This window comes from Lepisosteus platostomus, chromosome 7, assembly GCF_059453375.1.
Source record: "Lepisosteus platostomus isolate fLepPlt1 chromosome 7, fLepPlt1.hap1, whole genome shotgun sequence".
NCBI lineage: Eukaryota > Metazoa > Chordata > Actinopteri > Semionotiformes > Lepisosteidae > Lepisosteus > Lepisosteus platostomus.
Genome location: NC_142617.1, coordinates 35,526,789 through 35,553,503, shown reverse-complemented (window position 1 = coordinate 35,553,503; position 26,715 = coordinate 35,526,789). Strand labels below are relative to the sequence as shown.

The 26,715-nt window shown below is 40.3% G+C and overlaps 1 protein-coding gene across 4 annotated transcripts in view; it reads right to left on the bottom strand.

Moving 5' to 3' along the window:
• trim33 (tripartite motif containing 33) overlaps nt 1-26,715 on the bottom strand; it is a 47,720-nt gene that overhangs the window by 5,813 nt on the left and 15,192 nt on the right. For 2 of the 4 annotated variants that reach the window (XM_088640020.1, XM_088640023.1), the window contains exons 3-17: nt 22,356-22,503; nt 17,870-18,002; nt 15,623-15,739; nt 15,417-15,531; nt 14,390-14,536; nt 13,718-13,835; nt 12,818-13,065; nt 8,279-8,440; nt 7,091-7,291; nt 6,230-6,365; nt 5,220-5,283; nt 2,939-3,113; nt 1,998-2,353; nt 1,339-1,462; nt 940-1,014 (exon numbers count right to left, since the gene is read on the bottom strand). In XM_088640020.1, coding sequence (XP_088496146.1) covers nt 940-1,014; nt 1,339-1,462; nt 1,998-2,353; nt 2,939-3,113; nt 5,220-5,283; nt 6,230-6,365; nt 7,091-7,291; nt 8,279-8,440; nt 12,818-13,065; nt 13,718-13,835; nt 14,390-14,536; nt 15,417-15,531; nt 15,623-15,739; nt 17,870-18,002; nt 22,356-22,503 — 2,319 coding nt within the window. The remainder of the gene's footprint in view (nt 1-939; nt 1,015-1,338; nt 1,463-1,997; nt 2,354-2,938; nt 3,114-5,219; nt 5,284-6,229; nt 6,366-7,090; nt 7,292-8,278; nt 8,441-12,817; nt 13,066-13,717; nt 13,836-14,389; nt 14,537-15,416; nt 15,532-15,622; nt 15,740-17,869; nt 18,003-22,355; nt 22,504-26,715) is intronic. The other 2 variants (XM_088640021.1, XM_088640024.1) reach the window with 1 other exon arrangement.

Here is a 26,715-nt window from a genome sequence, read left to right as displayed (position 1 = left end):
GAAAGCAAAGTCAATGGCAAGGCAGATCTGGCTCTACTACGTCAGATGTCAAGTAGGAGTAAGATTAAGTAACACTTATGTTTTTCCAAACAGATACCAAAAGCCATCAATGAAGGTGGTTTGTGGATTATTTTGTTTCAGAAATGGAAAATATTGCGAAGAGCATTAAACATTAAAACTTTTCTTCTTGTAGACAATTCCGTTGCACATGATTAGATTATGAATCCTTAAATTCCAACATTAAAGTGGAGTTCTTAACACCACATGATATGATTAAGGTTTGATCCTAATGTCAAATGCATGAAGAATGAGTGGAAGACAAAAACTACCCTGAAGCACTCTGACTCTGGTGGTTTCAACAAAGCTAGGTAACGAGGTGCCATTTATCTGTTTATTTATGTGTTATGGGTACATTAAATGTATATACCTGTGACTGAGCTGTATGTTGGCAACATATCTCAAAATAACAAGGAATGTAATTATTTCCCTAAGTCACTTTGCAAAAAGCTACATTACTTAGGAACATAAATGGGATTTATAATTGGATCCTTCATACTTTATTTAGTTAGCTAGAAGCAAAACAATCTAATTTATAGTGGCTAACCTGACTATTCTATTTATTCTTATGGGAAAAGCCTCCCCCTTTAAGTAGCATGGGCAGTCCTGAACCTACAAATTTACATTGTTCTTATGGGGAGAATACATATATATTTTTAAAAAGCCTGCGATACACCATGATTTTCTTGTCTTCACCCTAAACGTATACTAGAAACCACCTATATTTCTTTTCCCTTGTTTCCACGCTTCTCAGTCCTGTATATAAAATGCACTGAAAAGAGTAGTCTTGGACTGCTGGCAGTTTCAATTCAATCATCGGTGATTAGTGTTCACAATGCACTGCACACGCTCTGCAATTCCAAATAGAGCCCTGCCACTTACTGAAGCTGGAACTGGCTCATGGAATTCAACACTCAGCTCGTGGCAAAACAGATACAAGAGAAGTCGCTCACATTTCTGGAAAAAGAAAAGAAACCAGTTTATGAGATATGCCATGCACAGTGATTGTTATTAAACATAGAAAAAATACCTGTATTCCAAAAACTTTTGTTTAAACAAAGGCTGTGACAATTATCAGCAATTACTCAAGGTTTAAACAGAGGGGGTGAAGTTTACAGATGAGATAGAATTCTTAACAGCTCAAAATGGCCGTCTAGCTTAACTGGCTTTTAATGGGTAACGAAACAAAGTGTGGAAAGGAAGCTGCCAGTAATCTGACAGACTGAAGCTCTTGAAGCTCTCTGCCTTGTCCATTTGTCACATTTTCCCCACGTGACTCACCCTTTGGTCTATGGGGCTCAAGCCATGCACTGTCTTTCCTTTCTTGCTGTGTTGCAGGTTGTCACAGTTATATTCAACCTGAGGATTGGAAAGGTTTCTACAGAAGGTGCAGATCCACTCCCCACTGCAGGAAAGAAAATATTGAAGGAGGTCTTAAATACTGCCAGGACAATCACCATCTGCACAAACAGTGACAACATCTGGAAGTACTTCATGTAGAACGAACAAGGGTACAATTAACTTATGTTAATGAATGGAAACATCTGTGCAATAGTCACCAGCACTTGTATATACTGCTTTAGGCAGATTATTTTAGTGGAAAATACAGGGCTTACTGGGGGATTTTAATAAGATTCAATCATAAATGACATTAGCTTAGTTTGTTTTTAATTTCCGAAACAAGAAGGATGGGATACATTCCACCCCTGGAGAAAAGTTCAAAAAAGGCTCAGATCATTGCTGGCACCAATTACTGAAGTGGGAAATCAATTTCGATGGATTTGTGCTGCCCCCTTCTTGAGGCTTCACTGACATGTCATGAGGGAGCTTTGCACAGGAGTCCAAGAGAGCTGCATGTGTTGATTTGGCGACATATAAGAAGACCCAACCCCGCAGAAGTGGGACTTTTAGAGTACAGACAATTAACAGAGAGGTGGTACCTGGGAAAGCTGAGCAGCGTAGGTACGTGGCATGTAAGGTGGAAGACTTTGGGGCACATGTCACAGCACAGCAGGTTGCCCCCGTTCTGGCAGACCGCGCACCAGTCCTCGTTGGGATCGTCGTCCTTGTTGTCGCCGCTGGCACCGGCGGCCCGGGGGGAGCGGTGCATCGAGTTGCGCGACGAGCTCTTGCCGTTGGTCAGGGGTGGCGTGGCCTGCTGCTGGCAGCTCTCCACCGCCTCTGTAGGCTCCACTTTGACGTGCTCCTCTAAGGAGCGCAGCGTCTCCATCTCCGCGGTGTCCGCTGGAGCAGGCGCCGGCAGGGGAGGCGTCAGGCTGCTCTCAGGGCTGCTCATCTGAAAAGCACACAGGCGCTGTTGCAGTGAACTTGCACTGGTGAAATACACTTAAGAGGCTTTCCGGCACAACTAAAATTTATATTGAAACAATGAGCAAGGGCTCAAAGTACACACTTATAAGTGATGCAATTATTCAATTATGTCTGCAATTGTTTTTTCCTTGATCTACATTTTCAAAATCTTAAGTCAGGTGCTAACCCCCCCCTCTTAGCCATCTAACAGCTAGATGACTGTACCAGCTTGAGAACTAAGCTATCACAGTATTTTAACTAAACAGTTATCCTCAACAAGACATTAACTGACCAATAGCTTAGTTTATATAGGAATCAAAGATGTAGACTATTGATATTGGTGCTGCCCGAGGAAGAGCTTTGTGCTTGAAATGCGTTGCTATTTGCTAAAATCCTAACAATATGTCAAAATCTGTGACTGCATACTATATTTAGTTTCTTGATGTTTTTTATTCATTTTTGTATTTGAATTTTATTTGTATAAAAAAAATTAACAATCATGAGTCACTACAACAATTTCCAAATGTTCTATTACTTCTATTAAAACGAGGAAGCAAGAAACAGTCCCTACCATGCAGGCACTCCGCCTCCCATCCTCGCTACGCTCCTGCTTGACCTGCGTCCCTGAGAAGCCGCACTCTTCCTCGGTGCCTGGCTCCTGCTTGACCTTCACCGGCTCCACCGCAGGCGCCACCACTGCCGCTGTCCTGCCCGATGATCCGCAGCTGGAGACAGATTGAGGGCAGCTGTGCCACATTCATCAAGCGCACTTAAGAATCAGAGCCAAACCTGGTTTCCTCTCTGTTCAAAAATTTCCCTAAGTATCCCTGCTGCATTAAAGACTACAAAAGAGCAACATTTAAATTGACTAAAAGATTTTGAGGTTACAATGTTAAATGGCACAAGTTGCAAGCTTTCAGTTTTCTCTTCATATTCTACATAAACACACAAGCATTCTACCTCCACATTTATTCAGACCAGGATGTGGATGAAAAATCTGGGAACAAATTTGTTATTTCAATAAAAAAATACTAAGAATTGTACAATAGTTAATATTGTAAAACAGGAACAACTTTCAAATATATATTTCTGCTTGATGCTCAAAAGTATTCATTATCTGCACTTTGTGCACCCTCTTCTTGTTTTAAATAACTGAGACTTGTAATATGCATTCATGCAGAACCACATCTCCAGTTTCGGTAAACTGTAGTCTCGATCTGCCTTTATTCCCCCACAACACATTTCCATCAAAGTTTGTGATAACTAATCCTGCGCGATGCAGATCTTGTTGCGTTAATTTTTTCTACAAAAGGAATGAGGAATTACCTTCTTTGGCAATTTATCCTCCTATAACACTTATCAGACAACATGATTTGGTAAAACTTTGTCTTTTGACTGATGGGGTAGCAACCATCCCACTAGCCTTGAAGTTCCCAGAGGACACCAGACCCAAAAGGGAAAGTCTAATGGATTATTTGTAGCTTTCACTGAAGCTGTTATATACATTATATATTGAGTATTTTGTGCTCCTTTAATACCCAATGGCAATCAAGAAAACTTTGAGGCTTTGCAAATGACTAACAAAAGATGTGAATTTAGAGTATTTTCCAAATTTACAGAGTAGGAAAACATTTCAATTGCATTCTTATTTTTATGCTACCTTTATTTTAGGTATGCCATACATCACATTTTAACTCAAATGTTAAAAACCATTAATGTACATCTATATTGTTTTCTAAATCAACTCAGTTCATCAAGGGTATGATTTAGTCTACTGTAAACATATTAAGCCGTACTTATGACAAAAGCACGTAATCTGGTTTGCAATGCTTTACAGATGCAACTGATAAAGAGCATCTAGCACCATGCTCGAGTTGCTCAATAGTGAAGGAGTTCAAAGTGTTCTTGAGACAGGCCTATCGACATTCTACATTCTCTAGGAGCAAAATTTCACAGAGTATTGCAAAATAGGATGTGGAAACATGAAGGTACAAGGAAGCATGGAACTAATTGTATATTCCTGACTATCATATGAATTACTCATGACTCTAATCTCGTCTATCCTTTGACCTCACAAATGAAAACCATCAACATTGGGAACAAACCAGGGTTGATGTGTCAACACAAATGTGTCACAATAAATGATAAAATGACCAACTGGCTTTAAGACATAAGTGGATAACATGGTTATTCAATAGGATCACTTAAGGAAAGGTTTATTATTCATAAGCTACTATCATCCATCTACACGACTGGATGAACAAGATGACCCCAGTTGCTTCCTTCTCATATATACTTAAATGTTCTTAAAAGATAAGCCTTTAAAACACTGCTAAATCTCCCATGAGCCAGATTAAATGCAGTCTTTGACTACATCTCAGATTATATTTTATGACAGACCTATGAAAGATGCTGGCTTTTTATTCAACAATTTCTGCAGTTTAAATAGTGATGTACCTTATGGCTGGAGAAATCAGAAAGGCTACCAGTGGATTTTTCATATAGATGTAGGACTTTCTACTGGAAAAAACACAAAGCTAACCCCCACCTCCCAGTAAAAACTGCATTACTACACTACACTACAAACATTACACAAGCAGTCCTGATAAAGCACAGAAAGGGCAATATCAAAAGCGGACAAAATGCAAGACAAATAACTGAACAGGTCAGAGTGCAACACTGTCTCGGAGTATCAACTGAATCTTTGTTCTTTATATGAAGAACAATATGAAGAAAGGCAGAACTTCTCAAACTGAGATCATGCTCTACTACCAGCAAGCAAACATGAAAACAGAACCTTATATTCTACCTACGGTCTTGGTCTCAACATAAAAGGCAATATTAAAACTAACCTTCCTCGACTCCCAGTGCTGGATGTGCTTGAGGGTCGTACAGGTGTGTGTGAATTTGAAATACCTGCATAAGACAATACACAGATGAATGAAAAAAAAATCTCAAACTTAATAAATAGTGAATTAGAGTGCTTAGCTATTAGTGCTTTAACAAAGGATAAAGCAGAACCTTAAAACTCTGCTAATCCTTGGAAATTCTGAACACATCGGGTTTTATTTACATTCTCAAACAATCTTTCAGTGTCCGAAACAATCTTTCCTACAAATGGAAATCTTCATATTTAGCCTATTCACTGCTTGCTTCCCCATTTTCAAAAGGGAGAAAAAAGGCCATATGTGCTCAGAATATGCAAAACGTTTTTTGTGAAGTTCTGTCAAGTTATTTTCCTAATTCTCTAAATTAGGAAAATGCACATGTACATTACATCTAAATGTACATTAAAATAAAGCTACTTTAGATAGTTTATGTGAATAGAATGTGTGTATTTTGTATTCAAAAACACAAAAGGGCTACATGGTATTTGACACTAATGAAGGCTGAATCAATTATTAAATGATTAAACCAATGTACCGAGTAGAAACAGCTGAAAATAAATCCAGAGAAAAGGCATTTTTACAAAAGGAGAAAATTCTGTACAATGACTGTGGACCACTTCTGAATCTTTAGGAACTTTTGTCCTTTATGCATCTGTGAGAACTACAATAGGCGACAAAAATAGGCCAGAAATGTCACAGCTTTAACTGCTAAAATAAAGATTCAGTAACATATCACTTTTCCCCAATGCCAATACACTTGCTTGCAAGCCAGCAAATTCATAAATTTATAATGCCTCATTAAACTGAAGTTTGAAATGTGAACTTTCTTGCGGAAGGACATAACAGTGGCATCCTGCTTAGGATTTGAATTGAATCATGACTGATATGGAAGTCAAACAAGAGGTGTGAGCTGCTCTCTCAGGGCAAAGGGAGCACACACACTGTAGGCAAGGGCAGGGAAGTGGTAATCCTACCTGTGGATCCAGGGGACAGCGAAGATGGGACTGGGGAGGGGTTCATACTTCCAGACGGGCCAAGGGGAAGATGGTGGGACGCAGAGATGTATCTGCTTAGCAGATTATCAAGTGTACTTGATCCAGCATCTTCCAGCTGCAAGAAAAAGGTGAACTTTTTAAAAAAAGGATAAAGAAAAAGTCAAATGAAATCTAATATTTACAAACCAGATATGATCTAAAAGTGGAACTTTTTGGCCTGAATGCTATGCAATATGTATAGAGGAAATCAAACACCGCACACCAGCCAGGTAATGTTGATGCTTTTCAGTGGCAGGGACTGGCAATCTCAGCAGGATTGATGGGAAGATGAATGGTGCACATTACAGACAAATCCTGGAGAAGAACCTGCTACCCTCTGCCAAAAAACTCAAACTGAGGAGGAAATTGCTCTTTCAACAGGACAATGATCTAAATCATTTGCCAGCTTAAACCATCACTTCAAGCTCAATACAACACCAACACACACGAATGCAAAGGACTTAGGTATTTTCAAGAAGACAGAAGGCCTTCTTTTATACAAAGACTTATTTAATAATGTTGGGAATTTTTCCTCGTGGAAACTGTCCTGATCTTCATGAGAAATGGGATAGTGAGTGGGCTCCATTGTGAACTAAAATCAATAAAAGGACACTCAATGGTACTCAATGAAGAGTTCTGACGAAGACTACAGTGGGTTGGATGTACATTTTAATATTATATACTTTGATGAGCAGTGAGCTGCAAAATGGAGTCTTAGGTGGGAGCAACAGGTTGCGAAGAGGACCTCTCAGTCAAATGCTACAGATGTGCCAGACAGGTTAAAAGCCCTGTTGCACTGACCTGTATAGGAGGGATGTCCGGCAGACAGGGCAGGTTTTCTGGATTCGTCACTGAGGGGATAAGCTCGATGGAGGTGACAGAGGGGCTGGTGGGACCGCGGTTAGCACTTGCCATGCTCCCTGTGGTAGGGCTGGTTGGATTGGCTGCACTGTTATGGATTGAAGCCACAGGGAAAGGGCCAGCGTGACCTGGATTAGAGTGCTGGGAAAGGAGAAAAGATGGACTGTCAGAAAGGTCTTCTGTTTAACTGGAAGCAATTAGTGTCTACTGCCAATATATCATTGCTAACGGAACATTAGAATGAATTAAACCAAAAGTTTACTTACACTTTAAAAGAAGAAAAACCTGTTCACAATTTTAACGATGTATTGCAAGAATATAGCTATTCACAAGAAAGGGGTCTGAAACGTATAAGAAAAATGCCTGAAAGGCTGCATAGAGATAGCCTCTTCGGGTAGAACATGTAGGCACCTGGTAATCCAACACCTGATTAAAGAGGAACTGCAGTCCCAATTTCTCAGATCAGTTATTAAATCTCAGTAATTAAATAAAATCGTGACTTTATAGAAAAAAAGACAAATTTCAAATTAAGCACAAAATCATGAATGTTGTGAAAGTACTGCAAGTCGCTACATTCTCGAAAACTCATATCCGAGTAACCATGAATTGCAATGTGAAGCAGCCTTTCCTGCTCAGTCGTCACCTTAATGACTAATGTAACGTGAGGATCAAATAAATATAGGTTGTGTTTGCAGACATCTAACCGCAGAAATATTCCAACGTGATTTGCATGCAGAGTTGTATGCCAGGAAAATCATCTTGAAATCCAAAGTAATATTTCTATTGGATTAAAAGAGCTGTATTCACAAGTCTGTTTACTTGTGATAATATGATAAGGCTGCAAGGTCACAGCAAGTTTCGTTGCCTTGCTCCGATTCGCAGAACACGTTGCTGCGCATTCCTGAAAATCTGGTTTAGTTTGTGATGTAAATTGGAGGTTTGACAAGTTACTGTTTAGATTTCACTTTTATTGTGGTTTGATGTACACTCATCAATGCTGATTCTAACCAAAAAATACGAAAAAAGCCAGGAGTATTTTTTTTCATTCCACACCCAATTTGTTATTTTAATTGGGTACTATAGAGCTGTTGTAGAGGAGAAAAACGTTAAAATTCAAGCTCACTCCACCTGTCTCTGAAGCTGTGGCTGCATCATGGGGTACTGCTGCCCATTGTGCCTAGGGATGCCTGGCATACGGTTCTGACTCTGTGCCATCCGCATTTGGTGTGCCTGGTAGGCAGTGCCGTTCATCCCACCACGCATGGACTGCATACTTATCAACCGTGGAGGCTGTGTGGAAACAAAAATGGTACATCAATTGATCAAAAACCAGATCTACAATTACACAAAAAATAGCAACAAGCAACAAAAAGCACTTGTTCGCTCAGGTTTCGCACAGAATCTACCTTGCACAGTACGTAGAAAAACTCCAATGTGTACAAATAATGAGAAACATCTACACCTGTCAGCTGTACTCCATGGCTGGTCTACTCCTTGTGATCTCTATTAGCAAAGAACCAAAAAAACGAGTGCAGAAAGTAAAATTAATGAAGCATGTCCGTGTCAACACATTCACCATCCATATCACTCTTTAATGGGCCTTTAATCTCTACCACAGAGATCCTGGATCAGTTAGACCCCAGCAGCCAAACAATTAATAGTACATCTATAGAGTTCTGAGATCTCTCGAAAAGAGTAGGGGTGTAACCCCAGCATCCTGGCCAAATTTCCCATTGGCCCTTACCCTTACCAATCATGGCATCCTAATAATCCTCATCTATGAATTGGCTCCATTACTCTGCTCTCCTCCCCACTAATAGCTAATGTGTGGTGAGCGTTCTGGCACACTATGGCTGCGGTTGCATCATCCAGGTGGATACTGCACATTGGTAGTAGAGGAGAGGTGTCCCCATTACCTGTAAAGCGCTTTGAGTGGAGTGTCCAAAAAAGTGCAATTTAAGTGTAAGCAATTATCATCATCATCATCTCAGTACTTGTTGCTTGTGTTACATTACTTTAACTGTTGGCTGAGTCTTATTTCAGTTAGAACTATTAAAGCAAGCTGCTTTTCTCTTAGTTCAGCCACTGCATGTCCTTCATCAGCCACTCAACTAGTGGTGTGCATTAATCCCACAGATTGTTTCTCACATATTAATTAAGCAGTGTTTGCAGGTTTTCATGAACCAGCAAAACACACAAGCCCTCTTGATATCTGTTCCAAAACACATATGTAATAATCAACCATAACATTACCACAAAATCACAAAAACTATCCTTAATCCAGAAGAAAAGGAATGTTTCATTAAACATGCCTATTGAAGATTAGTGACAGTTGATTGCCTTTTTAAATGGGAGTATACTGTAGTAAAATAAATTCAGAAAACATTGCACTTATAACAAAAAAATTCTAATGTATAATATCAACATATATTATGTTGATTCATAACTTTGGGTGAGCAGAATATGCTGTGCAGTGATGCCTGGTGACTCCAGAGTTTAGGCAAAATTCGTAATTGCTGCAGTTCTAACCCATTTGAGAAGTAGGTTTATGAAGTCCATTATTTACTCCCTCATTCAAATGTTTTGTTCTTGCAATGTGTAAAACATAACCCCCAAAAATAATATATCCTCAAATATTCTTATCACAGTTAAGCATCTGCAGTGATGTTTGTGCCTTCAGTAGGGGAAAATAGTGTATTTTCTTGTTCTACGTTTAACCACTATGAAAAAAACGTGTAAACATTATTCTATTGCAAAGCTTCTCCACATTCAAATTGTACTGTCCAGACGCATTCAAATTCAATCAGCATAATAAAAAGTGAAACTTCTTTACTATATAGAGTATGTAATTTCAAGAAAAGTAGACCTAATAAATTACATTTTATTGAGATTACATAATTGTACTTTACATAATTTTTAAATTTCAATTGTTTTATTGAGATAACATAACCTCAGTTAAACAATTGAGATTAAAAGTCTACTTTCAAGTCAGTCTTTCATTCCTTCTGAGTTGCATAATGCTCAATGATCTAATCATACTAGCAAGCGCTCTTTTCCAAAACTTTCAAAAGCTTCAAGGTTATACAAGACTTCAGTCTCTCTGAGTAAAAAATCTGCAGCGATTTTACAGGCGATCTACATCAAAGACGCCTGCACAGCCTGGTACGAAGAAATGTATTGCTTCTTTCGCAAATTCGTCCGTGCAGTTAGTTGCTGCAAAGTTATATAAATTCAGACTGCCGTCGAATAAAATAGAGGTCGCTCGGCTGACAAGTACTTTTTCTCTCAAATCCAAATATCCTAAGGGGTCTTCAACGATCGATCTACAAACACACAGGTCTGGTCTTCTATACGCGACATCACGCAAATAAATAAACGTTTAGGACTAGAAAATAAGAGAATTTTGCTCTGAAAATAAAACAATCGATACCCTATGCCAATCACTTCATTTGCAAATCTGTAAAGCCACAGAAAATAAAAATCAAATAAGGCTCGGCCTTATGTTCTTCTAAGACACCACTCTCGTACCTCTTCTGTTTACATACTGCTGCACATGCGCAACAGATTAAAGGCGACGGAAACCTGGGGGAGGACTAAAAAGCTTTAAGCTTTAAGTCTTTAGCTTTAAAAAAAATCAACTCGCTTTCAGTATCACGTGGAAGAGAGGTTCCTGTAAGAAGCCTGTGGACAGACGGCAGACTAAAGCACGCGTAGAAAATACCCCTTTCTATAACAAATACCTGACGAATGTTCCAATCTAAGGTGCTGTTGCCAACAGAACAAGATCTCAAAATGCTACGTTATCCTCCCGTTTGAACACTTGATGTCGCCCTTCAGCCCACTTTTCCATTTTTACTCCGTGTTTTTGTACCCATTGGCTTTGTACATTTGATATTCAAATCTAGCGGCGGTTTATGGGGGTTACAATTGCAGTAAAGTACATTGTGCATGTCAATTTTGAACAAGAATTCTTTACTCAAAAGCAAAACTGGACTGCCTGCGATTCATTGAACTAATGAGAACTGAAAGAATGCGTTGCTCAACGGGTATACGGGTTTCTTTGACGCAGATGGCCTGAAGAGGGCAGCTCTTCAGTGTTCAGTTTCATGATGGTGGCAAAATTACCGATTATAAATCTTTAAAGTCAACAAGTAATTAGGATCTTAAGTATTGGTTAATTTATAACTATTCTGCAGACTCAATCTGAATGATACAGAACGCAATATAGTTTCAATTAGTGAGATAAACATGCACAAAGTTGATCTATTGTTACTAAATTGTATATTACAGTCAAAATGTTGTAATTTCATCATTTGTCCCAAGTTAAATAGAACAATAACCTACTGTATAAACAATTTTAAAACCGTATACTAATTATAAAAATTTTAATTTCAGTTCAGTTGAGAAATTGAGGTACAAATGGGAAGATTAGGTTGTTTGACAATCATACACGTTTGAACACGTTTGACTTTTCAAACACGTTTGAAAAGTCTTATCAACATCTTATTAAAGTCTTGTCAACACGTGTTAATCCCCGTCTAGCAGAGTAAAACCCTGTTCATTTCAGTGGACTGGAAGCAAAGACCCATCAAGTAGGCATCTCTACAGAACACCAACTTAGAGAAGGGCAGCCAGACTAATTTGTCACAGCAGGGTAGACTGGATTTAAATATGCTTATATTTCCATGTAAATGTAAAAGCTGGCCTCAAATACCATTAACTAAAATGCGTCACAACCACTACTACAAATGCTAATTAATTTGTAGTGTTCAATAGTGTTTAGTGTCATTTCACAATCACATACATTGTATTTCAATGTACAATCACATTGTATTTCAAAATACAATGGGTATGGGGTTATTTTAAATTCCAGATAATGCTAAAAATCAGTTGCAAGTTTTGAACATTACTTGCATATTTATTCTATTGAAAATAGCTGTAACAACCTATTCAACAACTTTAGTCTGCAGGACTAAAATGCTACAAAGGAACAAGTAATAGGTTTATTCCATGCTGAAAACAGAAGAAAGAAAAAAACGATTTGGCTGTGGAGCCTTCTAATGCTAGTTTTGCTGGTTCTAGGTTAGTGATCAGCATCACCTGTAAAAACCCGACTGAGCTACTGATAAGACTACACACTGCAATGAGATGTGAAAGCAGCTCAGGCTTTGCTTGGTAATTAGCAGTGCTTTGTTAGTTAAAAACAGCCAAAGGCAAGACTGAGGGGACACAGCATAACAAAAAATACACATCTTGCTACATAAGGCCATAATAAGGATGTCCAGCTATGGCCCTTAAAAGCCAGTCCAGTAGCTTTTCTACACCTCCCATGAATAGACTCATTACAACAGAAACCAATTCATCCGTTTTTAATGGGATAACCTTTGCCTTGAGGTATAGGGTCGTGTTACCAAGTGGATAAACGGAACTCAACTTTTAAACTTAAATGAAATAAAGCACATTACTACTTTCACACCCTGCTTCAACAGCAACTGTCAGTTACGACGCATCACCGACTACCACTCATTCTGGCCAAGACAACTAAACTCAAGTGTGTTGTCTGATAAAAATTTCAATTTAAAAAAACAGAAAAACTCAAAAAAAATTACCTGAATGTATAGGTCTTTATTCAATGCAATAAATGGGATAGAAAGGGGCAAAACCGACCTGCTGCTGGACCATTTGGGGCCCCCCTTGCCGTGAATGCTGAGAAACCTGGGGAGCCATGCGCATCTGTTGCTGTATCTGCTGCTGTTTTTGCGCATAGGCTGCCTGCTGCATGTGCTGGAGCCGCAGCTGTGCCAGGTTGATCTGGCCTGGGTGCTTGCCCGCATGGTTCGGCACATTGGGCACCTGCCCCACCACCATGTTGGGAGGGTGGACAACAGGGGCCTTGTTCTCCACCACTAGGTTACCTAAAATAAACAGCAGCAATTAGGAACTCTCATTGTTTAGGATGTGCCTTGTGAACGCACCAGAAAAAATGTATACACAAAGATAATATGGAATTTACAAATGCTTCCACATAAAGCAGCTTCTGAAGAAATCCTAATGGGTTATAAATCACACCAGTTTTGTACACTTATGGTTGTTTCTTTACGAACATGTAATCACATGCAAGTAAACGTACCACATGGTAACATGGTATTCAAGTAATAAGGTAATCAGGGAGTCCAAAAATAAAGAAAACCAAAGAAAAATGGTGTGGAAATAAATTTTCTTCAAAACCGCAACCTATTGAGGGTATCAGGGGTCAATCATTTTAAAATGAGTATTCTTGACTTGAAGAACTACGATTGCAAAAGATTGCGAAGCACAAGTTGTACCACAAACATCTGGTATTTTGTGCACTTTTGATTAAGCTGGAGGAGTTAGGCAGTGAAGGTTTGTATAAATAAGACAAATACCTCTGTTGTGGGAGGTGCTAATGTTTTTATAGCCAGTATTGTTTTGTATTGGCTATAGAAGCATGGTACTATACAGTTTTATTCTGATAAATACACCACAGAAGTGAAACTTGTCAAGGACAACACCGGCTCCGGGGAGCTGCAGTAAGCGAGGACTCACCCAGGTTTACGACATTCTTGGCCCAGAAGGTGGGGTCACAGAAGAAGCGCACAGCCCCATTGGCTGGAGGCACCGGATCACATCGTGCCTTTAGGATGTGCCTCAGCTGGAATGTTATCTAGGAGGCAAGAAGAAGTCATGACATGCTCTTCCAGTTTCACGGTCCATCATCTCAGTTAACAACGGTGGAGAAATTAGGGCAGCCTATTGTATTCATCCATAGCAACAGAGTGGGGGAAAAATATAAATCTGCACAACCCTATCAGCAGCACAAATCATGTTAGCACTTTCACATCTCCAGTATATCTTTGGTATCTGAAACGTAAGAACAATGAGTAGCAAAAGTCTGAAATGACCACAATTACAAACTATAAGCCCAGTACATGGTGGCTGGTTTCTGGCTTTCTACAAAACAGCATGTAAAAGGCCGTGGGCAAAACCGAAAACTGCTACAAGTAGCAGGTGTGCGTTTTCAATTGGCCACAAGATCAAAATTATTTAATCTGTACTTAAAATAAAATCTGTGACGTCACATGCAGTAATAATATACTGTTCTATCTTTCACCCCACTTTCAAGCTTATGGGCAGCTTCAGGGTCCTAAGTAAAGATAAGACAACTAATATTAACGTCATCAAGCTGCATTGCCTGGAACAATGTGAGATGACCCTTACTAGTCTTTTGCTGTAGAGCAGAGCTGTGCTGCTCCCACTGCCGATTGCCCAGTTGGCAAAGTTGAGAACGTGCATGATCTGCTGGGCTAGGCTGTTGATGTCACGCTGCTGGTGCATCAGCTTCACGTTGCGCTCCTTCGTCACACTCTGCGAGTGGGGAGAGAGACAGCAGGTGAGAGGCGTGAGTCACTGCTTCTGTGTGCCAAGACTTACACAGAAGTTGGTTGGTGCACAAACAAGATTCCCATCCAGAAACTCTTACTGCCTCACTTAGCTGAAAGAGATGGCAATGCCTGGCATACAACACACTCCAAAACAGATAACATTATTTTAATGATTCCTGTAGTTGTCGATATCTGTCAGATGTGAAGTTTACTATTACACTTCACTACTGTTGAAATGAGTCAGGCAATATAGATGACAATTCCTTGCCAAATATTGAACAAAAGTAACATAAGAAAAACAGAACAGACCATTCAGCTCAGTCAAAGCTCATCACACCTTGTAACACTGGATTGTTTTGCTCAATAAAAAAAGATACCAAATGACCATTATCAACTCCTAAACTGATTTATCTTCGACAAAGGTGTTATTTAACCAGTAATAGATGCTTGAAAGAACATACAGTTTAACCATGTGCATGCCCTAGAAATATTCACACAGTCCTAAAAACATTTTTAGTTGTGTGTGCTCTAGAGCAGGAGTGGTATTTATATAGAACAGCCTTATACAATGGCCAACATCTTTTATATACCTTTTCACCTCAGACCGCAGAGTACCAGCATATTGTGTAGGCCTGAAGAATTCTGTGAGAAGCAAGACTCAACTTATGTAGTGATATATAAGCACAGGTAACAGGCACCCAAACAAGATGTCAGGTATCCTGCAGCTCTCCTGAGATCCGGCCAGGAAGCAACAGCTGTTGAGACCACACTTAACCCCCTTAGTCGCTATAAGCAGATCAGTATGGAAAAAGACATCAGATAAACTAATTACTATTAGCAGTATTTAATGCCTTGGTACGTACCTCCAATTGCTGTAGCAATGATTTTCCTTTTTTGTTGATTTCGTTAATTAACGTGAATACAGCAACTTTGATTTCATGTTCCACCTTCCTGTGCGTCTCATTCACTTCTTTAATCCTAAAGACAGGGTGACAACAGATCTAAGCGCACTTGCCTATTACAACATCTACACCAAAAAAAAATGAAGGCAAAAGAAACTTCCTGTTACCTGCTCTGAACCTGAGAGGCCGAGTACTGCACATAATTCTTCTTTTCTTGGAGCTTGGCCATGAAGGTCTCGATTATCCCCTTTTGGTTCTGGAATGCCTCTTCTAAAAACTGGTACCTACAAGGAAATCAGGTGTGGGTTTTGCACAATCCAAACAGAGTAACAAAGCAAATGCCAAATTAGGGTTGAACAGTTTGCTCACTAGCGCGAGTTTATTTTCACATCAGAAATGTCATTCTCCCCAACAGCTCCCATAAGCACCAAATCAGAGGGAGCTGGGGGAGAGTGTTCTGGATTCTGTGCTTTCTCAATGGGATTACTACTATAGTCATTAGTATAAAGCCTACAGCACTCCCATCATATTAATATCAAAACCACTGAACCTAAAAAATAAATTCAATAAAATGCAGATAGACAAAACACTTGAGGAAAGACTGCAAGGTGAAAGGAGTGTTTATTTCAAAGCACAACAGTAAAGCCAGGTAAGAATGAAACATCTGGCATCCTTTTTGGAAACTACATGCAGCATTTTAAAATGACTTATAAACTGAAAATGCATGTTTCAGGAATGTGCATAATGTTTTCTAGTAAAACTCTATAGAGAAAAACGTCCAATTTAAACTGACCAATAAAAATGGACAGAAGAGCTGACAGACAACTATCCTTTGCTTAAACTCCTTTCTTCATAATATCTTCTGTATGTCACAGTGGATAGGCCAGAGGGAACTGGCTCTACAACATCATTTATAACAGTGTAGAAAATCATGCACAATCATGTCACTTTTCATGACTTGCTTTAGTTAAATGTGGAGCACCTTTTTTGCTTTGTCCTGGGGCATAGGGAAGGCCTTAAGTAGTCACATGTGGTGATCTGGGAGCAGAAGACTGGTACCTACCATCCCTAGCTACATATACTCAATCCCATCCCATGAGGGTGAGGTGAAATTAAGTAGACACCACTGTGGAACACACACAAATAAGGTAACATAAATGAAATGATAGTACGGTAATCCATAATCATCTCTCTCATCCTTGGGAGAGGAATAAGAAACTGAGCATAATTCACCTTAAAGATCTAAAGATATAAAAGGGCTTTGTACAAAAGAAAAAATGATCAGACCTCAAGGCTGGCACAGGCAACATAGCCTAACAGTGCTCGTTCCGGCTGTTTGAACTGCTGCACTGTACAGTAGGTGAGCATTCAGCCATCAGACGAAGGAACACAAGGACACCGGCTTTACTCTATTGGGTACTCTAGTATGATATGGAGGGCTTCATGGCATGGGGGGCATGTTTCATGCAATGGTTTGCAATAGTGGGGTGTCCTCAGGGGTGCTGACTGCAATGCTATTAGTTTATCCCCCACATTAATCATAAACCGAGCACAGGCTCATTCTGAAAATGATCTGCGTTTTCTCTGCATTCTTCTGAAAGTAACACTTTGGCCACATACAAGAATACATTTTAGTGAAGCAGTTTAGTGAATAAGCACTAAACAATTACTTGACACACTCCATTGCCTCTCTGTGCTTCCTCAAATTAAAGACCCCCTATTTCTCACCCCCTACTTCCTCCTTCCAGTGCTTGCCTACATCCTCGCTTGTCCTCCTGCTCCTCTACTGGCTGACCCAGGATGTGTTCACTTTTAGCCCCATTCCCATCTTCCTGGGCTGCATCTCTTCCCTGACCCCCTTGGGTACACTCAGCTACAAATGAACATCAAAATGTAAGCCCTCTGACTGCCTATATGCACATCACAAAGGCAAAATTTCTGAACCCACCAGGTCTTCCCTTGGAAAAGAATAAGGTGAAACAATATGCCCATAACGTGATGCGCAGTTCTGAGATCAGTTAATGCATCTTCTGCATGTGCATGTTATGTCCCATTAAAGATTCTTCTTTTACAAAACACTTTTTACCAAGGAGGTGATTTGGAAATCAGCTCTAGAAAGTTCTTGATCTTGGACAAAAAAAAACTTCTTTTGGATTGCAAACGTGCTCGTTTATGGGGTTTTTTTTTGCTGCTCTAACACTTAGCAACCCTTATTTGTCTGCGATTATACATTTTGGACCAACTCACACATTGCCCATGCAAATATTAAGAACAAAATTGAGGTCTTCAGTAATCTCACCATTCCTTATATTGTGTTCTATTCTCTTTTTCCTCAGAAAATATGTAAAGGCTTGTAAATAATCTAGCACACTGTTTCTGTGTTGGACTTTACAGGCCACCTGATACAGTCATACCTGTGCTCCTTGTGTTCCAGTAGCTGGCAGTCCCTGCAGGTCAGTCTGTCGCATGTCTCACAGAACAGCTTCAGTGCCTCTTGCTTGTGCACTGGGCAGAAGACAGGCCGTTGGCCAGAGGTCCCCACAGACTCTGCAGGAAGACAACTCAACGTTAGGAGCAACAGAGTATAGCACAATGTGACAAGTCTAGATTCAGCATCGCATTGGGCTCTTCATTACACACTATAAATAACTCTCAATAACTCTTAACCAATGGTGGGACACATCTCAGCACCTAACAAAGAGGAAACAAGTTTAAAGAGAAAGGTGCTGATGAGTATTTCAAACCACAATAAAAGTAAAATGTACACAGTGACTTGTAAAATTACATCACAAAATAGACTACAATTTCCAGGTAAGAGCAGCACCACATTCTGCGATTCAGAACAAGGCGGCAAAACGTCCAGTGACATGAAGCAGCCTTATTATATTGTAAACAGGCAGGCTTGTGAACACTTTTAATTCAAAAGAAATATTGCTCTTGATTGAGACTGTTTTGGTGACAAAAACTAATCACTTGTTAACTTTGCATGCAGACCATGTTGGAACATATCTGCAGTTAAATGTCTGCTGCACAACCTTGTACTTGTTTGCTCATACGCCACATTACATGAGTCATTACATTGACTAGTGAGCAGGAAGGGGCTGCATCACGTCACAATTCAAGGAAATTCTCGCTCTTGCCCACGGCAAGACCAGGAGCTTGTGACAACAAACTTGCAACAGTACATGATGTTGTACTTAATTCGGAACTAGTCAAATTTTCTAATACCGGCAATGAATTAAATTTGTTACTGAGATTTATTAACCGGTCTGAGAAATTTAGACTGCAGTTCTCCTTTAATCTTAAAAAAACATCTTTAAAAACCCCAGCAAGATGGAAAAGTCACAGTCCTGAATGAATCAAACATTCCGCAATTCTTGAAAAGGAGGTTATCATATGTTATGGTTACAGGTTATGACAAAATTGACTAGGCTGAGGAATACTGGTTAATAATTATAATTTATAATGGCTTACACTTATATACACTCCACTTAAAGCACTTTAGAGGTAAAGGGGACTCTCCTCCACCACCACCACCAATATGCAACACCACCTGGATGATGCAACAGCAGGCTTAGTGCACCAGTACCCTCACCACACACCAGCTATCAGTGGGGAGGAGAACAGTGATGAAGCCATAGGTGGGGATTATAAGAAGGCCATGACTGGTAAAAGCCAGTGGGAAATTTGGCCAGGATACCAGGAAACACCCCTACTCTTTTCAAGAAATGCCCTGGGATTTTGAATGACCACAGAGAGTCAGGACCTTTAAATCGCATCCAAAGGATGGGGCCTTTTTACAGTCTAGGGTTCCCGTCACTAAACTGGTACATTAGGAGCACAGGGGATATGGGGGTGAATGCCCCCCTACTAGCCCCACTAACCAGCAGCAACCTTAGCTTTCCCACGAGCTTTGCAAATTTCATCAATTTCAGTTCAGGTGGGTAGCTGCGTCAGCATGCAAAGGAACAAGTAAAAGGTTTATTCCATGCTGAAAAGAGAAGAAAGAAAACACAACGTTTCGGCCGTGGAGCCTTCTTCAGGTATGAGAAAGACAGGGCAGTAAGCAAAGGTAATGTAGCGGGAGAACAAAAGCTGGGAGAGAGGAGGGGACAGACAGAGTAACTTTCACAATAGTATTGCACAAGTACTTGTTTACTGATGGGTGATAATCCAGATTATGGTCATATTTGTTTAATTAAGATAAAAATCACTGTAGGCTTGGTGGGAAAAAAAATAATAAACATTGACATTTTCAGGACACAATAAGGCTTAATAAAAGTATTTCCTAATCTGGCACTACCAATGCAGATGGTAGCATGTTTAATAAATCCAAATAAAATAATAAGATCTATAGTAAAAAGCTTAGAATTTCTATCAAAGGGGTGTTAATTTACAATGCACTAGTAAAATCCAAGTAGAATATTTTGTCCACCATATTATAAAGATTTGCTGCTCTGGAATCAGTCCAGAGAAGAGTAACCAGATACATTCTGGGCCTTAAAGAAGTACTGTATACTGACAGGCTAAAAGAACTGAACCTTTTTTGCTTGAACAGAGAAATCTACGAGGAGCCCTGATCCCAGTACAGTATACCCTCAGTCTAACACACTTTGCTTTAAGGGACCAATTCTGCCAAAGTGAAATTTTGTCTGTAAAATAAGAAATTGTGGAATTTGCACAAATAAGTTAAAAATGCACAGGTTTAAAAACCAGTGGTGCCCTACAGAGGTACTGTAGGTCAATTGGGTGTTTGTGTTTAGTATGCTTTAATAATGTTATTTTTATGATACATGAAATAAAGAGCTTGCATGTTTATGATAAAAGCACAGGAACAATTTTCATTGACTCTGTTGACTGCCCTTTCTAAAATAATATTCTAAAGATCCATATATGGATAATATACATTTCTCATAAAATAGTGTGTTTGGGGTGAAAAAAGTTATTTGTGATTTAATGTACACACAGCAATAACGGGCACCATCCCCCCCATTATTCTGTTAAAGCAAGGGAACGCTGAATTTAAAATCTTCAAAAGCAATAAAGTCCATCCAATGGATGTTTTCAGAAAAAGTAAAAAGAAATACTTCAGCAACACTAAAGAACAGAACACAAACCAGAGGACAAGTGGTAACTTACACGGACATGAATTTAGAAGTAAGAACAAAAGTACAGAAACAACGAAATAACCAACAGCTGACGCTGTAATTCTTTTGTTTTGCCACCACTTCATTCATTTGCTACTATCCATCATCCTAGCTAACAATAACTTGCAACCCAGGGGGTGAGGACACAACCGTATTCCTGTGAACCACCTGCTGCTAAGCTTTCCTGCTTTCTCTCAGCATCTACTACCGTGTGAAAATATCGAAGCTACAGCAACTACTTCTGCACAGGGAGCTGCAGACGGCCTCACCGAATGCTAATTCATTTCAGGCAGTCATAGTTAAGACAGCGTAAAGAATTAAATTACCTACAATATGCGACGATGCTACTAGGTCACCAAGCAGGTATGTCTGTAGAGAGCTGCCCGCCCTGTACTGCAAATTAATGGTTAAGTACAAAAAAGATTTTTTGCAAGTAAATATTTCTTCATACCTGAGTATATTTTGGCAAGATAGTAACTAAGTGAATGTACACTGAGGGTGTCAATTAGCCAGAAAGCTTGACGGCATCACGGGATTTTGACTGCATGTCCATTCCTCTCTGCAGTGACTGCAGCATCAATGTCCCGCAGGTATGGAACAGTGCATCTGAACCACTACCTGCACGGTCACATCTTGAGCCAATTGTACCTGATTGAGATTTGTTGGAAAGGCAACTGAATTGAATAGGATGTTACACCCTGTTCAGTGCTTTTTAGACTATCCATACTTAGTCCATCATCTTCTCATTGTTCACAACCACTAACAGAATGTACTGCCGAATGAACTTATGCTTGAGAGTTTCAAGCATACCATCCTAATGAAACACCTTGAGTGTTTAGAAACTGTGCCTTAATATTGAAAGAAAAGTGCAGCACATTTGTGATATTGCTGAGCAACTGGAAAAAAAGCAAAGCAGAAAATAAGACAAAAATCAGTGCATTTTATCAGAAATGTCAGCTGGTAGAGCTGCAAAATCTCCATGGCAACCAGCCGTGCTGGAAGTGAAGAGGCCGGTGCTCCCAGGAGAGCTGTCTCACACACACACTCACACACACACACACACACACCGAGAGCCTGCAGGGGTCTGTGGGAGGCTGGAACACCACCCATCATGCATTCAGCTGCTATGCTTTGCCAAAACACTAGACAGTTGCCTTCAAACCCCCCCAAGGTCTATGATCACATGCATATACACATTTCTCTGAAGCAGTTTCTGTCCCTTACTTGGGTAAACAAGATAAAAATGCACTTATCCTCTACCTACCTTTCTATGAGGAATCTATCCACACCAGTAGGTGGGACTCTTACGGGACCTGATATTGGAAAGCAAAGCCCCAGTGTAATGACAAGAGACCGTTCGACAGGAGGTGCTGTGCTGTTGGATGAAAAGTTACTCATGTCTGGGCTACTTGGGCTATTAAGAGATGCCATGACACTTTTTGTAAGAATGGGGGTGTTAAGCCCATGGCATCATGGCTAAATTCTCCCTTCTTAATTCTGCTGGTGAAGCAATTTCTCTCTTCTCCATCTGTTTGGCTATTGCTTGTCACCCTTTTCAATGAAGGGAGAAGGGAGCCCCCTCCTGTATGGGAAGCAATCTGGGGATTTGTATAGCACGCAATTTCCATGTATTGTAGGCTCCTCTGGAAGCATCTCAAACTGTACCACCTCAAAATATATTTTACCTTAAATTTAATGTTCAGGCTTGCTTTCAAATTAAGTTCAGAGCTGTTATCATTACAAAGGAAACTACCTGATGAGACATCCTCCTTCTTCCTGATTTTGTGGTCCTTGGTGAACTTAACTCTCTGGTGAGCTTCAATGCAGGTTTTGCAGAGCCACTCGCCACACTCCACACAGAAGCCCACTGCAGTCGCGTTGTCTTCACAGCTTGTGCACACCTGCACCGCAGCAAAAAGAGGGTAGAACTCACTCGCTTACACAAATGCCACAGCAGACAATCGCGATCGCAAAGTATTAAATGTCCTGATCAGGATAAAGGACACATGACCATCCTTCTGAAGTATTTTTAAAAATTGTTAAAACAAGAAACTGAGCACAGTTGAAACCTTATTTTACTATACTATTGATAGCCTAGTTGTACTCCTGTATTACACTTTGCTGCTTTATGGTGTGCATTAACCAAATCTGCATTTTTATTTAAGCACCACATTAATAATTAAAGTTTTAAAACTTACTTATAAAATGCATTACTAAGACCTCATGCAGAAAAATACAAAAAAACAGTATTGGTCACCAAGATCGACAGAATAAAAACAATGAATCTCTAATCTTGATGAGACAGGACCTGGGGACATGATCCAAGTACACCAAATCCTCTAAGGTTTAAAAGCCAACAAGATAAACAGTAAAACATTAGGCGAAAGTACATTCAAGAGAGTAAGAGGCACTTATCACAAAGGGAGGGGGAGCCTGGACCAAGCTACATGGTCTGAGTGGCCTTCCCTCCTTTGTAAACACTCTTAGTTAAAACTAGCAGGCTCAGTACATGTTTTATTCTCTGGCAAAGCTCTGGTGAGAGAGTAATAAATCAGACTCAAACTTGGTCAAGGCTTTAACAATAAAAAAAGACAACTATACAAAGCTGCACAAAGACACATACAGTGCAGTGAAAGTATTTCCTGATTTCCGCTATTACTGCATTTTAATGCCACACTGGATGTTTTCAGATCTTTAGACAAAATCTTATATTAGATAAGGGAACCTGAGTGAACAAATAATACTTTTAACTCTGATTATTTCATTTATTTAATAAAGTTATCCGACACTCATATCCCATGTGTGAAAAAGTAACTGCCCCCTTATACTTCAATGGTTGCGCCCAACCACTGCAACCACTGCGACTGCAACTGCAACCAAACGCTTCCTATAATTCAATATCAGTCTTTCACATGGCTGTGGAGGAATTTTAGCCCACTCTTTGTCACAGAACTGCTTTAATTCAGAAACACTGATGTTTCAGGTCCTGCCACAGCATCTATACTGGGTTTAGGTCTGGACTTTGACTAGGCCACTCCAGAACTTGAATTTAGCTTTGCAGCCATTCTGATGTTGACTTGCTTTGTGTTTTGGATCATTGTTTTGCTGCATGACCCAACTACGTGTCAGCTCACAGACAGATGACCGGACATTCTCCTTAAGAACTTTGATACAGAGCAGAATTTATGGTTCCTTCAATTATGGCCAGTCATCCAGGTCCTGAGGCAGCAAAGCATCCCCACACCATCACACTACCACCACCATGTTAGACTGCTGGTATGATGTTCTTGCTGTAAAATGCTGCGTTTACTTTAAGCCAGAGATAATGGGACCCATGTCGTCCAAAAAGTTCCACTTTTGACTCATCTGTCCATAGAACATTCTCCCAAAAGGCTTGGGGATCATCCAGGTGCTTCTTGGCAAATGAGAGACGGGCACTTATGTTCTTCTTGGTTAGCAGTGGTTTCCACCTTGCTACTCTGCCATGAAGCCCAATTTTGTCCAGTCTCTTTCTGATTGTGGAGTCATGAACACTGACGTTAGCCGAGGTAAGGAAGCCTGTAGTACTTTGGATGTTTTTTTAGGATCCTTTGTGACTTCCTGGATGATTTTACGCTGCGCCCTTGGAGAAAGTTTGGCAGGTCGGCCACTCCTTAGAAGATTCACTACTGTTCCAAATGTTCTCCATTTGGAGATTACGTCTTACTGTGGTTTGGTGGAGTCCCAGAGCAACTTTTTGCTGATCTCTTCAGGAATTTCCTATGATCGTGGCATAATGTGCTTGTTGAATCTTTGTGCTGGAACTTGACTCTGATGGTAAGAGTCAAAATAAAGTGAGGTTTATATTGAGCAGGGCTAGCTGTAATCAAGCCTGGCTGTGTTTAAACAGCAGACTCTAAATTATCCCTTTAATTGGGTTGATTTAACTATACAATTACTTTTTCTCACAGTGTCAGTTGGTGTTGGATAACTGTTTATTAAATAAATGAAATAAGTTAAAAATGTGTTATTTGTTCACTCAGGTTCCCTTTATTTAATATTAGATTTTGGTTGAAGACCTGAAAACATTCAGTGTCACAAATCTGCACTAATAGAGGAAATCAGGCGAACACTGTTTCATGACACTGAATGTACAAATCTGTGTTCCAGAAGGTACATCCTACATACCCAGAAAATCCAGTATTCTAGCCCCATCACCAAGAAACATGAAAGCAACACCTTAACAGGACAAAAAGAGACCTTTATCCATCATATGGCCAGCAGCCATATCACTCTGCAACTCACACCTGGCAGTCCACTGAAGCTCAGCAGGTGCGAGCCTGGTCAGTACCTGGATGGGAGACCTCCTGGGAAAAACGAAGGTTGCTGCTGGAAGAGGTGTCAGTGGGGCCAGCAGGGGGCGCTCACCCTGCAGTCTATGTGGGTCCTAATGCCCCAGTATAGTGACGGGGACACTATACTGTAAACAGGTGCCGTCCTTCGGATGAGACTAAAAACCGAGGTCCTGACTCTCTGGGGTCTTTAAAAATCCCAGGGTAGTGTAGGGGTGTAACCCCGGCATCCTGGCCGAATTTCCCCCTGGCCCTTGTCAATTATGGCCTCCTAATAACCCACATCTATGAATTGGCTTCATTTCTCTGCTCTGCTCCCCACTAATAGCTGATGTGTGGTGAGCGTTCTGGCGCACTATGGCTGCCGTCGCATCATCCAGGTGGATGACATTGGTGGTGGTGGAGGGGAGTCCCCATTACCTGTAACGCACTTTGAGTGGAGTGTCCAGAAAAGCGCTATATAAGTGTAAGCAATTGTCATCATTCTACAACAGAGTGCCAAAAGCAAAGGGGAATCTTCCTTTCCAGAAATCAATTACCAACTAGCAGAGATTTTTTTTGCAGATTCTGCAACACAGGAAACAAGACTGCAAGTTCACAGTAATGTTCAGATTACTTAGCCAAAATCTGGTCTCTGAAACTGAATAGAACAAGACCCTCTTGCACGACGCAAGCTTTGAGGAAGAGGGGGTAATATTCTTTCTCTCAGTTTCATTCTCATTCCTATCTTCCTTTTCTCTGTATGTATACTGTATTTATGGTCTTGAATTTTTATCCCTCATTATTCATCCATCCATTTTCTAACTGTGGGCGGAGCGGCGGCACTGTGGCTAAGGATCTGCACCTGTGGCTGGAAGGTTGCCAGTTCAAATCCCACAGCCGGCAGAGGAATCCTACTCCGTTGGGCCCCTGAGCAAGGCTTAACCCTTAACCCCAGCTCTCCAGGGGCGCTGTACAATGGCTGACCCTGCGCTCTGACCCCAAGCTTCTCTCTCCCTGTGTGTCTGTGTCTCATGGAGAGCAAGTTGGGGTGTGCGAAAAGAAATTCTTAATGCAAGAAATTGTATAGGCTAATAAAGTGATGTTATGTTATGTTGTCCAATACAGGGTTATGGGGGAGCTAGAGCCTATTCCAGCAAGCAAGGTGCTCAAGGCAGGATACACCCTGGACTGGACACCAGTCCATCACAGGGCACACACATACCAGTACCAATTTTCCAGGAAGTCAGTTAGCCTACCAATATGTCTATGGACTGTGGGAGGAAACCCAGGCAGACAGCAGGAGAACATGCCAACACCTGAACTTAAGTATATCATGAGAAACACCCTTTGACCTCTTATCTCAACTGCAGCAAAGGAAACACCTCAAAACTATAGACTATGAGTTCCTTGAGGGCCTTGAGTAGTGCACTGAGAGTGCAATCACTCACATTTTTCCACCAACACCAGAGTCATAAAAATTGTTCTTAAGATACCTAGCCATGTATCTAACAGAATACCCTGGCTTCTAGCAAACAAATGGCACTTATCTTGGCTCAGTCACCTACTACTAAATAAGTTAGATAAGTCAAAAGGAATTCTCATGCTTGTAGACTTTAAAAATTAAACAGGATGGTGGTATGTACTCTCTTGATAACATCTTGATTAAAACAGACTGTGATATAAATTCCCTTTAAGACTTTAAATACATGCCTGGGAATTAAACTTCTTTTCATGCGTTTTAGTTTGAAACTCATTGTGCATTTTAGACATTCTATTTTATGCTGAAATGAAAATGTGGAA